The sequence below is a fragment of the Oncorhynchus gorbuscha genome, linkage group LG08 (assembly GCF_021184085.1).
Source record: "Oncorhynchus gorbuscha isolate QuinsamMale2020 ecotype Even-year linkage group LG08, OgorEven_v1.0, whole genome shotgun sequence".
Taxonomy (NCBI): domain Eukaryota; kingdom Metazoa; phylum Chordata; class Actinopteri; order Salmoniformes; family Salmonidae; genus Oncorhynchus; species Oncorhynchus gorbuscha.
Window position 1 is genome coordinate 65480872 of NC_060180.1, and position 17605 is coordinate 65498476.

Sequence of the window (17605 nt, forward strand, 5' to 3'; positions counted from 1 at the left end):
TGCCCCACCTACCCACCCCTGTAGATCTGAAACTATTAATAGGTGTAAGCAACATGAAGATTTAATCCAATCCAATTCTTTGAAATCTACCCAGTGGGCATGTTTCAGTTTGAAATTCAAAAGCAGAACATTCCAGAGACAATTTAAAGTACATCACATGGTTCCAGTGATGACAGCTTCTACTTCATTCCCTGCACCTCAAATTCAGCACCTGTATTTTTTTGCAATACTAGGTGTGAATTGTATGTCGTAATAGGATAATCCAAATGACAAGTTGGCATTAATACTATTCTAGAAAAGAGTACATTAAAGTAAACTACCAAGTACAGATCTTAGAACACGTCTACACATGTTGGCCATTGAACAGAAAAATGACACATCTTCGACTTGAACAACATTTTATTTCATTAACTTTGCACAAGTGAGATGTGGGGCCATTTTCAGGTGTACTGATGGGGTGTCATCTCCACAGGCTTTCGTTTGGCATCTCACATCTTCCCCGGCCACTGCAAGGAAAGAGGTGGGAATTCATTAATTTATGCACATAGCTACCACCTTGAAAAAGCTAAATAACAGACCCAAGGACACAATACTAACATGACCCCAACTTGTCCCTGGGATGATACACATGGAAGTAGAACTGAATGATTTCCCAGTCCACCCACACCATTATTTACATACTATGAAGCAGTAATTTTAGTGGTTGTAGTGAGTCGCTCTGAGTTCCTTCAAGGGCCATGATGCCAAGAACATTACATCAGTGAGTGTACTTGCACTGGTGGCAGTCTAAAAGCCCTACTTGGGCTCCTGAGTGACGCAGTGGTCCAAGGCACTGCATCCGTGTTAGAGGCGTCACTACAGACACCCTGGTTCGATTCTAGGCTGTATCAAAAACAGCCGTGATTGGGAGTCCCATAGGGTCGGCGCACAATTGTCCCAGTGTCATCCGGGTTTGGCTGGTTTAGGCCTTCATTGTAAATAATAATTTTTTCTTAACTGACTTGCAGTTAAATAAATAAACACAACTGCGTCTCAGTACCATGATTAACTGAACCAGGTGTTATAAGGTTAAAGCAAAACCATGTGCACACAACTGCTTTCTAGGAGCACATTTGAAGGCCCTTACTATACTTGAAATCTAAGTTCAGGATAAAATAAAATTCAGTTTAACATTTTATTGCAATCTTTTTTCAAGTATTACCCCAATAAATAAAAAACTTAATACGGTTGTTTCTACATAACAAAAAGTTATGAAATTATTTCAAATACAATTTTGTTTTGGGCTTTACTTGAGGTCAATTTGCAGTGTAAAAATTATAATTATGTTTAGGCCGTCCGACTATCTGCCCTGACAAATCGGCCCGTGGCTTAATCTAGTTGCCTGCTCCAGCTTTGTATGAACAATAGTACACACCTATCGTAGCCTCCTGGCTTCCCTTTCAGACTCCAGAAGTGTCAACACATCTCCTTCTCTGACTGGCCCCTTCACATTCCTGATGATGGACCGGTTGCTGTCATCCATGAACTCCACACGGACCTGAAAGAGAAAGGCAGGATACATTAGAACAGGGTTTCACCAAACTAGGGCTTGCATGAGAATCTGCGCTTGGTTCATAGAACCAAGGTTAAGTCAATAACCTCCGGTAGCTGCTAGATGCAGCCGTAATAAACTGGTTTTAGTTTTATTCCTACAAAACATGGCTCCATCTTTTGAACGGTTTAAGCTACAAAATATGACCCATCACGGAAAGACTTTGGAACGAGTGCGTAACGTTTCCCTCTACTATGGACAAGACCTTAGAACTGAGTGGACAAGACCAGGCACTAAAGCAGACTGGTGGAAAACAAAGATGTTATTTTATACACAGAAGATCATACAACATTGCCTGACACCAATACCGTCGATGCATTTCAGTCACTTTACACCATACTGTTGCCAGAATGAAATAATGTCAGACTGATTTGTAATAGACTCATAGCTCACAAAAAAGTAAACATGGACTGTGATTACTTTTAAATCAAATTAACATTGGGGTCATGATTTACAGTTAAAACCATAACTAGGGTGTTAGCATCCATCGTTTGTCGCATCACCTGTGATAAATCGTTTACATGTTTTCAAATTCACGTTTCGCCACCCCCATTTCCACAACGAGTGCCCGACGCCGTTTGCCGAGGCTGTGAGAGTGTGAAGCATCTAATTTGCATTGTAATACATAAATTGTTAAACTGCAAAGCATGAACAGGACCGTAGCTTACTGGGCTTAAATTACTGTAATGTATTTGTACTGCATAATTTGCATAATATCTTAATTTAATTTATATTTCATAAAGACCTGTCTGCAACCTTTGACAGGGACCTAAATATTATTTAAATCAGATTCCATCTGAAAAGTGTTTAGTGAACTGGTGCATTTGTATCAATCCATTGACAGTTGCCCACTCCTCTTCAATGGCTGTTTGAAGTTTCTGGATATTGGCAGGCACTGGAACGCTCTTTCGTACAAGTCGACCAATTAATCAGCATGGCCGATTAATTAGGGCCGATTTGATACTTTCATAACAAATCGGTAATCTTAATTTTAGGACGCTGAATACATTGCACTGCATGGCAGGCTGACCACCTGTTACGCGCGTGCAGCAAGGAGCCTAGGTAAGTTGCTAGCTAGCATTAAACTTATCTTATAAAAAAACTTGACATAATCACTAGTTAACTACACATGGTTGATGATATTACTAGTTTAACTAGCTTGTCCCGCGTTGCAAATTATCAAAGCGGTGCCTTATCCTCGAATCACAGCCTACTTCGCCAAATGGGTGAAGATTTAAGATTTAACAAGCACATTCGCAAAAAAAAAGCACTGTCGTTGTACCTAACCATAAACATCAATGCTTTTCTTAAAATCAATAAACAAGTATATATTTTTAAACCTGCCTGTTTAGTTAAGAGAAATCCATGTTAGCAGAAAATATTAACCAGGGAATTAGTGTCACTTCCCTTGAATTCTGTGCAAGTAGAGTCAGGGTATATGCAGCAGTTTGGGCCACCAGGCTTGTTGCGAACTGAGTGAAGAGTATTTCTTCCTAACAAAGGCCGCAATTAATTTGCCAGAATTTTACATAATTATGACAACATTGAAGGTTGTGCAATATAACAGCAATATTTAGACTTATGGATGACACCCGCTCGATAAAATACACAACAGTTGCATATTTCACTGAACAAATAAACGTTTTGTTTTCGAAATGGGAAGTTTTTAATATGGTCAAATCTGGAAACTAAGGCTTGTATTTCTGTGTGTTTATTATAATTAAGTCTGATTTAATATTTGGTAGAGCAGTCTGAGCGGTGGTAGGCATCAGGAGGTTCTTAAGCATTCATTCAAACAGCACTTTCCTGCGTTTGCCAGCAGCTCTTCCCAATGCTTGAATCACAGCGATGTTTATGACTTCAAGCCCATCAACTCCCGAGATTAGGCTGGCAATACTATAGTGCCTATAAGAACATCCAATAGTCAAAGGTATATGAAATACAAATGGTAGAGAGAAAATAGTCCTATAACAACTACAACCTAAAACTTATTAACTGGGAATATTGAACTCATGTTAAAAGGAACCAAATGCTTTCATTGGTTCTGAGAAAGGAACTTAAACGGTAGGCTTTTTTTTACATGGCACATATTGCACTTTTTCTTCTACAACAGTTTTTGCATAATTTAAAACAAATTGAACAGGTTTCATTAAGATTTTTTTGTTTATTTATGTATTATATTAAGTTTAAAGTGTTCATTCAGTATGTTTGTAATTGTCATTATTACAAATATATATAAAAAAGACGATACCGATTAATTGGACTTATATAGTATATATATATATACACACACACATTTATTCATTCATGCCGCATTCACATACTCTACTATATATAAGTCCGATTAATCGGTATAGTCTTTTTTCGACCCTCCAATAAATCGGTATCGGCATTGAAAAATCATAATCCGCCGACCTCTAATCCAGAAAATTCCAAACATGCTCAACAGGTGACATGGAAGAACTGGTACCTTCTCAGCTTCCATAAATTGTGTACAGATCCTTGCGACATTATGAAACATGGCGACGGATGAATGGCACAACGGGCCTCAGGATCTCATCACGGTATCTCTGTGCACCGTGTAATTATCATGCTGTTTAATCAGCCTCTAGATATGCCACACCTGTGAGGTGGATGGATTATCTTGACAAAGGAGAAATGCTCCCTAACAGGGATGTAAACAAATACGTGCGCAACATTTGAGAGAAGTAAGCTTTTTGCACTTATGGAACATTTCTGGGATATTGTATTTCAGCTCATGAAACATGGAATGAACACATTACATGTTGGGTTTATATTTATTTTTGTTCCGTGTATTCTCTCAGAGATGAGACGCACAACATCTGTCATTACTTTGTATTTTCCATGAAATGCTACATAGCTAGCTGGCCGACTAGTGACCTCAAATGCCATCAACAGTTTACCTATAAATGACCATCTTATACATTAGCATGTAGCATAGCCAGAAGAACTACAGAATGTGAGCGCTCAAGGACTAGTTTTCTGCACAATACGTCACCATTAGCTAACTTGACATTCTTCTCAACTGGTTGAGTTGGCTAGAAAGCCAAAACCTTAAAGTTCGCTTTTTCATAATGTAGTAACATACCTGGGTACACTGTCCCTGGGAACCCGTTCTCCCGAGCACCTTGGTGACCTGGAGAAGAAATTGAAACCAATAATTACACAACCGAGGTAACGAGAGGGGGAAACTAAAGAGCCTGTTCTAACTATCGAGTTGTTAGCTACAGTAACTAGCAAATGGCTGCTGTAGCACTCCCAGCACGCGCAGGCCACCGAGCAATGAGGACCGCTACGTTCAAGTATAAACGTGGTAGTAACTTACCAAAAATGAGCTCAAATGAAACAATTAGTATTTACGAATTTAAATATTCATTTATTTAAGATATTTCACAAAGGATTGGGTTTTCTTACTCTAGCAAGCTTGATCGGCTGCACGCGGCTGGCATCCATATTGTCAGGTTAGACCGGAAAGGAAGTCACGTGGTGCGCAGTACAGTATATATTCAAGCTGTGATACAAAATATTTTAACCTCTTAATAAATCGACACACTTTATATTTTATTTATATTGTACCTAACCTGCGTTTTAAAACAAATCTCCCTGAATTAAAAACATCGCCTATGTAAAATAAGTGTACATTTCCAGTTCCGGTAAACTGGTTCATCCATGCCTCATTCAAATGCTCTACTATGAAACTGAACTAGGAAACGCTGACATTTCCTACATGTTAAATGTTTATAGTAATACATGTGCTGCGTTCAGCCAGTTAGCATGTCGGACATTTCCGAGTTTTGACTAGCACTTGAAAGCGGCAACATAAATATTTTATTACCTGTTTCATTCTACTCCGTAAAATAGGGAGTGGGGGAACTGAGAAGCACCATCTCTGATTATATGAATAATCAATGTGCTGCCTTTGATTTCTAATGATAGTTGTATAATAAAATGTTATATTATAGGTATATTTTAAAATAGCAAAGACAAAGCCTGAAAGTAATGAAAGCATTGTGTGGAGTATTTGACATTGATAGAAAGTAGAATTTCAAAGGACTAGACATAACAAATGCATTTGTAATGACACAAATATACAGTACATCAATAAAAATGTTTAGGCTTCTACTAGAGAACAGTAGTAGCCTATATTGGCTTTTGTTATGCTAATGTCTATCAGTGCATAAGCCCATTATTACCCTAAACCAGGGTTCCAATTGATGGCCCGCAGGCCAAATTTGTCCCACAAGTGATTTTATGTGGCCCAAGTTCTGAGCAAAAATACACTGAACAAAAATATACATGCAACATGCAAGAATTTCAAAGATTTTGTTGAATTACAGTTAATGTAAGGAAATCAGTCAATTTAAATAAATTAAGCCATACATCTATGGATTTTACATGACTGGGCATACAGTCGTGTTCGTCACAGATTCCTTAGGGGCATGGATCAGAAAACCAGTCACTATCTGGTGTGACCACCCTTTGCCTCTGTTCAGGCTGTTAATTGAGGCTTGTGGAACGTTTTCCTCTCTTCACGGTATCGATAAAATACAATTGTGGGCCTCCCGGGTGGCGCAATGGTAAGGGCGCTGTACTGCATTGCCAGCTGTGCCACCAGAGACTCTGGGTTTGTGCCCAGGCTCTGTCTTAACCGGCCGTGACCGGGAGGTCCGTGGGGCAACGCACAATTGGCCTAGTGTCTTCCGGGTTAGGGAGGGTTTGGCCGGTAGGGAAATCCTTGTCTCATCGCGCACCAGTGACTCCTGTGGCGGGCTGGACGTAGTGCGCGCTAACCAAGGTTGCCAGGTGCACAGTGTTTCCTCCGACACATTGGTGCGGCTGGCTTCCAGGTTGGATGGCGCTGTGTTGAGAAGCAGTGCGGCTTGGTTGGGTTGTGTATCGGAGGACGCATGACTTACAACCTTTGTCTCTCCTGAGCCCGTATGGGAGTTGTAGCGATGAGACAAGATAGTAGCTACTACAACAATTGGATACCACGAAATTGGGGAGAAAAAGGGGTAAAAATAAAATATATCTTTTTTAAAGAATGAAAGAAATTGGGAGAACTTGCACAATTGGTGGCTGACTAAATACTTTTTTTTGCCCAACTGTATGTGTATGTAAACTTCCGACTTCAACTCTGTGTATGTGTGTGTGTGTATGTATATGTATATATATATATATATAAAACAAAGTTTGTTTAAAAAAAATGTTGGACATAAAATACTGTAAAAACACCAGCAAATCAGCTTCAAGTGATTTTAATTTTGGAAATCTGTGGCAAAGTAGTCACACGCATAATAGAGCGATATACAGTTAATGTCGGACGTTTACATACACTTAGGTTGGAGTCATTAAAACTTGTTTTTCAACCACTCCACAAATTTCTTGTTCACAAACTATAGTTTTGGCAAGTCGGTTAGGACATCTACTTTGTGGATGACACGAGTCATTTTTCCAACAATTGTTTTCAGACAGATTATTTCACTTAGAATTCACTGTATCACAATTCCAGCGGGTCAGAAGTTTACATACACTAAGTTGACTGTGCCTTTAAACAGCTTGGAAAATTCCAGAAAAGGATGTCATGGCTTTAGAAGCTTCTGATCATTTGAGTCAATTGGAGGTGTACCTGTGGATGTATTTCAAGGCCTACCTTCAAATTCAGTGCCTCTTTGCTTGACATCATGGGAAAATCAAAAGAAATCAGCCAAGACTTCAGAAACAATTGTAGACATCCACAAGTCTGGTTCATCCTTGGGAGCAATTTCCAAATACCTGAAGGTACCATGTTCATCTGTACAAACAATAGTACGCAAGTATAACTACCATGGGACCACGCAGCCGGTATACCGCTCAGGAAGGAGATGCGTTCTGTCTCCTAGAGATGAACGTACTTTAGTGCGAAAAGTGCAAATTAATCCCAGAACAACAGCAAAGGACCTTGTGAAGATGCTGGAGGAAACAGGTACAAAAGTATCTATATCTACAGTAAAATGAATCCAATATCGACATAATCTGAAAGGCCGCTCAGCAAGGAAGAAGCCACTGTTCCAAAACCGCTATAAAAAAGCCAGACTATGGTTTGCAAGTGTACATGGGGACAAAGATTGTACTTTTTGGAGAAATGTCTTCTGGTCTGACGAAACAAAAATATAACTGTTTGGCCATAATGCCCATCATTATGTTTGGAGGAAAAAGGGGGAGGCTTGCAAGCCGAAGAACACCATCCCAACATGATGCATGGGGGTGGCAGCATCATATTGTGGGGGTGCTTTGCTGCAAGAGGTACTGGTGTACTTCACAAAATAGCTAGCATCATGAGGGTGTACAATTATGTGGATATATTGAAGCAACATCTCAAGACATCAGACATCAAGTTAAAGCTTGGTTGCAAATGAGTCTTCCAAATGGACAATGACCCCAAGCATACTTCCAAAGTTGTGGCAAATGGCTTAAGGATAACAATGTCGAAGTATTGGAGTGGCCATCACAAAGTCCCTGACCTCAATCCTATAGAAAATCTGTGGGCAGACCTGGAAAAAGTTTGGGCGAGCAAGGAGGCTTACAAACCTGACTCAGTTACACCAGCTCTGTCAGGAGGAATGGGCCAAAATTCACCCAACTTGTTGTGGGAAGCTTGTGGAAGGCTACCCAAAAGGTTTGACCCAAGTTAAACAATGTATAGGCAATGCTACCAAATACTAATTGGGTGTATGTAAACTTCTGACCCACTGGGAATGTGATGAAATAAATAAAAGCTTAAATAAATCATTCTAGTATTATTCTGACATTTCACGTTATTTAAATAAAGTGGTTGATCCTAACTGACCTAAGTCAGGGAATTTTTACTAGGATTAGATGTCAGGAATTGTGAAAAATAGAGTTTAAATTTATTTGGCTATGGTGTATGTAAACTTCCGACTTCAACTGTATGTGATCATAAACAAATGTTAGAAGGTTTGAAATGATTATATTTTAGTCAAATATTATATCTGTTTGTAAATTGACCACAACAAGCCCAACCCCCTGACCCTCCACTCATGAATGAAATAGTCCCTCAGCGGAATATAGTTAATTTTCCTTGTCCTAAACTATTGGTCTTTCTGGGTCTGCCTCTACCTGACTGTTTGTCTCTCTCTGCTGTGGTGGATAAAATATTCATTCCCATTACCAACTTTCTTGTCATTTTCTTACAGTAGCCAATCAAGTTTTGAATGTTTGGACATTTAGAATTATTAAACCATTGTAATATTCTGCCCTGGAGTACATTTAAAATGTCAGCTAGATGTCAGAGTGGAGCTTGCAGATTGTGCCGGGCTATAATGAACATACAATGTAGGCCTACACGACTATAACTCTATTTTTAAACTGTGTGCTTCTTGCAATTCAGTCATGACCATAGTTCTGAGAAATTATATTCCCCACTATGTTTTTATATGGGCAATCTGCAGTTTATTGTGAAATTCCAGTTTACATTTTTTTTGTATATATTTCCAGACTATTAGGTCAAAAAAACACTCTGAAATTGTGAAAATTGTGATAATGTTATTTTTGTGTAAGAGCTGTTTAAAAAAAAATAATGAAGGAATTTCAGCCTGTTTAGCCGGGATGGAACTTTTGGCCCACATCATGACTTCACAACGTGATCTGATTATTATAGACCAATGACTGTTCATTTGGGTAAGGGGGTGGGCTCTAGACCATCCTATCAGCCAATCAGGCCTGTGTATGTACATTTTAACGCCATCAGACTGAGCATTTCAAGGACCAAACAAGGCTTAGGGAAATAAATTATTTAAAAAATACATACAGTATGTGGAGTTATTTTCATAAAATACAGTGATTTATTAGACATACAGTGATGATTTAAAAATACAATTACAAAGACTGCATGGGGCTTTAAGTCCCAAAATGTATATAGCAACTGCAGCTTGCTGCTTTAAGGTATAAATACTGTCTAGGCCAGTGTTATAAGGGGGGAATAAGTGATCTGCATGATAAAACTGCAACCAAATTTGGTTTCTCCTGTGATTCACATGAAAAAAGTGGAGGTTGGAGAAGGCATAGATGTGAAGTTATACAAAGGTTGTCGTTTACTGGGATTTCTTTTCAGTTTGAACTGCATGTACCTGTAAGCCTTTAATAGCCTTGTCACAAATGGGTGACTGCTGTCTCTGCTCTACCTTTCCCTCCTCCCAGCACCAAATCCTTAAATCACAACACTAATCCTCCCGGACAGTATTTTTAACTTCCGTTAGGACAGAAAGAACAGCAATGGGATTAGAGAATCAGTGAGGAGGATGAATCCCCAACTCATGCTCTTGATCTTCTTGCACGTTGAATCAAACACGGTGTAGCTTTTTCTCTCCCTGCTGAATTTGTAAGGAAAGGAAAAGGAAGAAAAAGTCTTGCCGTTATTGCTCTTTGTGTCAAGGAATGTGAAACGTGTGACATATTGGATTTGTTGGTAAGGTCTTTACTGATTTAACTTTCACTAGGTGAGCAGGATTGATCATTCTCAAAATTTCCTGAGGGGTCGTACAATGGCACAACCTTCAAAAAACCTTCATCACCTAAAAAAGCTGAAAAAACGGCGCTCTAGTTTGTTTGCCAGCGTGAAGCTGAACACCAGCTTATCCAAGAGCATTGAAGAACCAGACGCTACCTTCCCCTTTGCACAGGAGAGCTCTGTGAAAGCATGGACGTCCATGGACAACCTGGACAACCCTGCTACTCAGACAGTGGTCCTGAAGGAGAACGGGCCCGAGAAGAAAAGGGAGGAGAAAGAAAAACGTGTCGCCAGACAATCCAACATAGTCACCATCAATGTTGGTGGGAGAGTCTTTCACATACCTATCCATCTGGTTCTCCGCTACCCCAAAACCAGGATTGGCTCTCTGGCCCTCTGTACCGATCCTGTGAAGAGGATGACACTCTGCGACGACTACTCCGTCCGCAAAAATGAGTTCTTCTTTGACCGGGACCCCACTTTCTTCCATTACATCTTCCACTTTTACTGCAGCAACGTCATGTGGGTGATGGAGAGTCTGTGTCCGCTCAATTTCGAGGAGGAGATGAACTTCTGGGGTCTCCGCATGAGGGACACTCCGAGGTGTTGCCGCATGCTGTTTGAGGAGAAGGTGGATGAGATCAAAGATGGCCTGAAGGTCAACCAGGAGCTGATCGACGAAATCAAGCCGGCCCACAGGGATGAGAAGGCCATGTTCAAGACCATGTTCCTGGGAGGGTTCCGCAAGGCCCTCTGGGACCTGATGGAGAACCCATATTCCTCTTTAGCGGCCAAGGGCTTCGCCGTGTTCTCCAGCCTCTTCGTCCTCATCTCCATCGTGGCCATGACCCTCAACACGGTGAAGGAGCTGAGGAAGTACACTATCTACGGCAAGACCTACATGGAGTGTGTGGAGATCGTCTCCATCGTCTTCTTCACCTTTGAGTACTTCCTGCGGCTACTCACCACCTGCGACATCAAACACTTTGTGAAAAGCGGCCTCAACTTTGTGGACCTGTTGGCCGTCATGCCCTACTTCATCCAGATCATCTTTGAGATTTTCACAGATGTTGATGATGCTGGTGCCCAGGAGGACCTGAAGACCATGGCCAGGGTCAGCAAAGTCAGCAAGGTGCTCAAGGTGGTCAAACTCATGCGCATCTTTCGCATCCTCAAGCTGGCAAAGCATTCCACTGGAATGCGGGCGTTTGGCTTCACCATCCGGCAGTGCAGAGAGCAGGTGTGCTGCTTATTCCTGTTCATTATCATGGGCATCTTCACCTTCTCGGCCCTCATGCACTCTGTGGAGCTGGACCAGCCAGGCACCCCTTTCAGCAGCATCCCTGATGCCTGGTGGTGGGCCGCAGTGAGTAAACAACTTATCAACTCCATATCAGGGTTATTCAACTCTTAACCTACGAGGTCCGGATCCTGTTGGTTTTCTGTTCGACCTGATAATTAATTACACCCACCGGGTATCCCAGGATTAAATCAATGCTTGATTAGAGGGGAACAAGGGAAAAAAAGCAGTGGAATTGTCTTCAAAGTGCAGAGTTGAGTTTGAGGGCTCTATATGTTTTGTGTTCTGTATAATATGCCCTAAATTTCAGTTATTTTACTATGGTATAATATGTCATTCCTGTTCATTGACACATCTAGTGTAGATTTTTCATCCTTTTAACTCTTATTTGAACTCTCTCAATTGATGTTGCCAATGGCAGTATACATAAAGGATATATTTCCTGTTTGTGTTTCACTTTAATCATGAGGAAACAGGCCCAACAAGGCTTTTCATGACCAACGGGGAAGGATAACAAAAATACTTCCCTGACTTTTGTTTTTAATTTCTGAGTTGGATAATGTAGAGTGCCTTCAGAAAGTATTCACACCCATTTACTTTAAACTTTGAATTTAAAATGGATTAAATTGAAATGCATTTGTCACCGGTCTACACAATACCCCATAATGTCAAAGTGGAATTCTGTTTTCAAAATGTTCACAATTATTTTAAAAACCTGAGTCAATAAGTATTCAAACCCTTTGTTATGGCAAGCCTAAATATGTGCAGTAGTAAAAATGTGCTTAACAAATCACATAGTAAGTTGCATCGACTCACACTGTGTGCAATATTAGTGTATAACATGATTTCTGAATGACTACCTCATCTCTGTACCCCACACATACAATTATCTGTAAGGTCCCTCAGTCAAGCAGTGAATTTCAAAACACAGATTCAACCACAAAGACCAAGGATGTTGCCTCGCAAAGCAGAGCACCTATTGGTAGATGGGTAAAAATAAAATAGCAGACATTGAATCTCTTTGAGCATGGTATTAATTACACTGTTGATTGTGTATCAATACACCCAGTCACTACAAAGATACAGGCACCCTTACTAACTCAGTTGCAGGCAAATGGTGACTTTAAAACTGTTATAGTTTAATGGCTGTGATAGTAGAAAACTGAGGATGGATCAACAACATTGTAGTTACTCCACAATAACTGAATTGACAGAATGAAAAGGAAGCCTGTACAGAATACAAATATTCAAAAACTTGCATCCTCTTTGCAACAAGGGACTAAAGTTATACTGAAAAAAATGTGACAACGGTTGTCGTTTACTTTCTGTCCTGAATACAAAGTGTTATGTTTGGGGAAAATCTAATACAACACATTACTGAGTACCACTCTCCATATTTTCAAGAATAGTGGTAGCTGCATCATGTTATGGGTATGCTTGTAATATTTATGGACTGGGGAGTTTAAGATAAAAAAACTTGATTTTTATTTATTTTTTTATCTATGGAATGGTGCTAAGCACAGTCAAACTCATAGAAGAAAACCTGGTTCAGTCTGCTTCCCAAAAGACACAGAGATGAATTCTCCTTTCAGCAGGACAATAACGTAAAACATAAGGCCAAACTACACTAGAGTTGTTTACCAAGAAGAGTGAATGTTCCTGAGTGGCCGAGTTACAGTTTGGCTTTAAATCTGCAAGACCTGAAAATGGTTGTCTAGCATTGATCAACACCCAACTTGACCAAGATTTTTGAAAATAGTAAAATGGCCAAATGTTGCACCATCCAGGTGTGGAAAGATCTTAGAGATTTACCCAGAAAGACACACAGCTGTAAACGCTGCCAAAGGTAATTCTACAAAGTAAATTAGATATTTTTGTATTTCATTTTCATAAAATTTGCAAAAATGTCTAAAAACATGTTTTCACTGTCATTACGGGGTATTGTGTGTAGATGAAGGAGAAGAAATCTAGGCTGTAACAAAACAAAATGTGGAATAGGTTAAAGGGTATGAGGCACTGTATTTGCGTATGGCTTTTTCAGCCTTTTACCTCATATTAACTCTCTCAATTGATGTAGCTAGTGGCGATATATATAAAGGATACATTTGTGGTTCACTTTCATCACGAGGAAACAGGGTCAACAAGGCTTTTCAACTGCGAGTGATGACAAATATACTTTGCTGACTTTAGAATTTCAGAGTATAATAATGTAATCTGCCACATTTCATTGGATTTATTTGCTACTCCAAACATGGGGCATGACATTGTGTTGATGCATCATAGTCTGTGTGTCTTCCTCTTTGGTGGAGGACATTATAGACTTTATCTCCCGGCAGCTGTTAACTTTTACGTGTCTAATCTCATCTAATGCCATGTAATGCCTTTCGTTTCAAGCCATGGTTTACAGACTGATTAGAAAAGTTGGATTGGTTCCTGGATCCCTGGAGGTTGAATTGGTCCTTGTTATTCCCAGAAGTATTTCTGGACCTGACATACTGTACATGACTAGTGCTGTAACTAACATCATGATCAACTACCATAATTACCTAGATTAGTATCACGCTTATTCTCAAGAGCTGTCTCCTTCACTTGGTTGGATTCTGATTCAAGTGAAAATATACAGTATGTTCTGTCTTTTTGTGTCAGCAAAAGAAACCAGGCTGTAGCGCAGCCATACTCACCTGGCAGACCTGACTAGAACGGTGTCAATAAGGACAGAGGGTGCTGACTTATATGTATAAATATTTTTTTTAGGAACTCAATCAGGCTTTCAACTTACTGCTGTTGAGAGTTGTAATAGTAGAATGGCTGCACAAGGTGGAATTAATTTGTTAGTGCATGGGAATTTTTCCTCTTGTAATGTTATTCATTGACAGGCCTTAGAGTGCTATTTTTAACCTGTCAGAAATGTCCTTTTGATTAACTAGCGGCCATGTTAGCTAAGTGGGTATAGTTAGGCTATCCAGCTATCAAAATCTTAGTTATCATGGCCAGATTACGTGACCAGGGGCCTCGACCCCCAGGGGGCCACATTGATTTAGTTGAGTAATTTATTTATCACATGAACACACATAAGACATGAAAATATGTGTTGAATTGCCGGCAAATGTTCTCTCTGCCAACAAGAGGGGTGTAAACAGTTTAAACAGCTCGGGTCACGATGTGGGGGTTTGTTACGATGATGATAAATGACAATATCCATCCGGACCTTTGCCATCTCAGACATCTGTGTGACCAGACCTTCTCTAATAGTAGTTGAGTACCCCTGGTGTTCTGTATAGTATGTGGTTTTGACTAAAATGTTCTTTGAGATGAACACAACAAGACCATTTCCTTCTTCGTCCTACAGGTGAGCATCTCCACTGTGGGCTATGGTGACGTGGTGCCCATCTCCTATCTGGGTCGCTGCGTGGCATTTGGCTGCATCTCCTTTGGCATTATCCTCAACGGCATGCCCATCTCAATCCTCTTCAACAAGTTCTCAGACTACTACGCCAAGCTCAAGGCCCAGGAATACACCCAGACTATAGGCCCGGGTGTACGCACCTTCCAGCTCAAGAAACGTCTGCGGCGCAAGTTCGATGGCTGCTTCGAACCACAGCCTTCGGACGACTCTGATGACGATTATGACACCACATACCATCCAAACAGGAGTCAGAGCCATGCGGGCGCCGAGTGAGACCCTAATGCCAACGCCCCTTAAATGCCTTTCTCGCCTTCATGCTGGAGACTAACACCCCATCTGCCTCTGACTATAGTCTAAGCCGGGGTGTAGGAAAGTAAACATTGGGCAAAGGGGGTGGTGGGGGTGGGGGATTGAGGCTGAGCCAAGGGGAGATAAACCGTAAGCTACAGCTTTAGACGTGGCACGCTAAGGGTGACTCCTCAGTCAAATGGACAGGAATTACCCCCCATCGGGATCGGTTTCTAAGAATAGCACCTGATGCAGTTAAGCTGAGTGGAACTAACTTTCTACCAGGCATTCATGCCTATAACAGAGTAACGACCAACGTTTATTAGACTATATTGCACAAACCACTTCAGAAGCTGAGGGATGGTAGCCAATAGGCCTATGACTGCTCCGTGGGATGAAGTGCTAATATACATTTCTTTTGGAGAGGGCCTCAGATCTATAACATGTGCAGGATGTAAATGTTCAAATCAACACATGCAATTAGGCCTAATTAGTTTATTATACCATGATAAAAGACACTATTGCAATTGGATGATACTTCCAGTAGGCAGTTACTTCTCAGTTTTGGTCAGAAAATGAACATTCAACTAATTAATTGAAAAAATTATATTATAAAACAACAGTTTTAAAACAGTATCTTTAATTCATTAGTAGAACTGAACCCAACTCTGAAATGGTACTCGGTTTCTACCCAAATGTCCCTGTTATGGGCAATAGTCAGTTCAAGTTACACTATATCCTTAAAATGTATACAGTTAGACAGTACTATATAGTACTGTATACAGGACTCATTTGAAATAGACCATGCGATGGGTGTTAAAGAATAAAAGTTATTTAATCTGAACTGTTTTATTTCTTGTTTTGTTGAATGTCTCATGTCCTATTAACAACAAGATGTTACCACAACCATTAAGTCAGTGAAATGGAAGGATGAAGCCAAATACATTGAACTAAAGTCAACTGCAAAGCTTTCTGGGAAATAATAATAAGTGTTTGATATAAATAACAACAAACAAAAACAGTTCCGCTCTCCATTGATAAAAAATATTTGATTGTAATAAAATCTATTTTCAAGGTTGAAATGTGTGGCTTGCGCTCAAATAACTACAGATCGAGTATTGAAACAGAAATCAAGACCACAAGCAGCCAGACATTGCAGTAGTTTGATACGGCACAGATAGGCTGACTGTCTAATAGTATTTAGGGATAAGAGGACTGAAAGGATAGCAGCAGTGGCTTTTGACAGTCGCCTGGCAGTGACCTCTAGTGTTAACCTGGGGCCATGGGACTGTATTACGACAGTAACAGTAAGGAGTGAGAGGGGACAGAGAGGAAACGGACCCAAGGCTATCCACACACACATTCATGCTTTGAAAAGAGATTGTGTGACGCACTGATATACAGATAGTATATCAGTACAAATAGTATTCCCTGACGCCACAATGGGACTTCTTGGTAATGCTATTCTCGCTATGACGCACATGTTACTGAAGCCCAATGCTAAGTACTGCGTAATGTCTGTGGCATGAATCTGTGGTATGAATGCTCATGGTGAAGTCATTATCCTTGACTCCGTTTTGAATTTGCATCCTGATTTTGTTAACTTTTCTGAGTCTAGTGCCATGCTATTTGGTTGTTGGCACTTTGGTTTTGGTATTTCCAGCATGATCCACTAGGTTTGCTGCAGATAGAAAACCATACAGTAGGAAAGCTCTCTCCAATCAAGCATTGTCTGGCTGTGCGTGTCTGTTTGGTAGGGCTTGCCTAAACCAGTGGAAGCATAGCTCTGCAAATCTTAAAATCACACAAAGGGAATACTATCTGTAGTACTTTGTGCAAGCTGATCCTCTCCAACAGACTCAGAAGTTGCAGGTGTTGGCATGCCAGATTTCTGTATTTTGAAAGTTACATATCTTTTTGTGTTCATTTGTTGTTGAATATTACCCCTTTTTCTCCCCAATTTTGTGGTATCCATTGTTTTAGTAGCTACTATCTTGTCTCATCGCTACAACTCCCGTATGGGCTCGGGAGAGAAGAAGGTTGAAAGTCATGCATCCTCCAATACCCAACCAAGCTGCACTGCTTCTTAACACAGTGCGCATCCAACCCGGAACACCGTGCACCTGGCAACCTTGTTTAGCGCGCACTGCGCCCGGCCCGCCACAGGAGTCGCTGGTGCGCAATGAGACAAGGACATCCCTAACCCGGACGACGCTTGGCCCAATTGTGGGTCGCCCCACGGACCTTCCAGTCGCGGCCGGTTACACAGAGCCTGGCGCGAACCCGGAGTCTCTGATGGCACAACTGGCGCTGCGCCCTTAACCACTGCGCCACCCAGGAGGCCTGGAAGTTACATATCTTTAACTTGATTGCTGACATGCAAAACATTTTGGGACTATATCAACAATTGAAGAAATACCAAAATATGCTTTTTGGGTGGAGCTTTCCTTTTAAGATGTTGGCTTGACAATAAACTTCCATGGTTGGTTT

The 17605-nt window shown here is 40.6% G+C and overlaps 2 protein-coding genes across 2 annotated transcripts; one reads left to right on the forward strand and one right to left on the reverse strand.

The window, feature by feature from the left end:
* Positions 1-381: 381 nt before the first annotated feature.
* rps28 (ribosomal protein S28) lies at positions 382-5132 on the reverse strand. Its single transcript, XM_046360289.1, has 4 exons — positions 5027-5132; positions 4701-4748; positions 1415-1537; positions 382-506 (listed from the first exon to the last, which is right to left on the reverse strand). Exons 1-3 carry the CDS (start codon positions 5063-5065, stop codon positions 1415-1417), a joined length of 210 nt encoding a protein of 69 aa, XP_046216245.1. The 5' UTR covers positions 5066-5132; the 3' UTR covers positions 382-506.
* Positions 5133-9900: 4768 nt separating this feature from the next.
* si:rp71-39b20.4 (potassium voltage-gated channel subfamily V member 2) lies at positions 9901-17150 on the forward strand. Its single transcript, XM_046360287.1, has 2 exons — positions 9901-11487; positions 14771-17150. Exons 1-2 carry the CDS (start codon positions 10156-10158, stop codon positions 15098-15100), a joined length of 1662 nt encoding a protein of 553 aa, XP_046216243.1. The 5' UTR covers positions 9901-10155; the 3' UTR covers positions 15101-17150.
* The last annotated feature ends 455 nt before the right edge of the window (positions 17151-17605 follow it).

Bases quoted from the DNA above. Each gene is read 5' to 3' on its own strand.
- rps28 (XM_046360289.1), bottom strand. From the start codon at position 5,065: ATGGATGCCAGCCGCGTGCAGCCGATCAAGCTTGCTAGA. The intron at 4,749-5,026 runs GTAAGAAAACCC...TTTCTTCTCCAG, and splicing joins AGCCGATCAAGCTTGCTAGA to GTCACCAAGGTGCTCGGGAG. The intron at 1,538-4,700 runs GTATGTTACTAC...TTTCTCTTTCAG, and splicing joins CCCAGGGACAGTGTACCCAG to GTCCGTGTGGAGTTCATGGA.
- si:rp71-39b20.4 (XM_046360287.1), top strand. From the start codon at position 10,156: ATGGCACAACCTTCAAAAAACCTTCATCACCTAAAAAAGCTGAAAAAA. The intron at 11,488-14,770 runs GTGAGTAAACAA...TTCGTCCTACAG, and splicing joins ATGCCTGGTGGTGGGCCGCA to GTGAGCATCTCCACTGTGGG.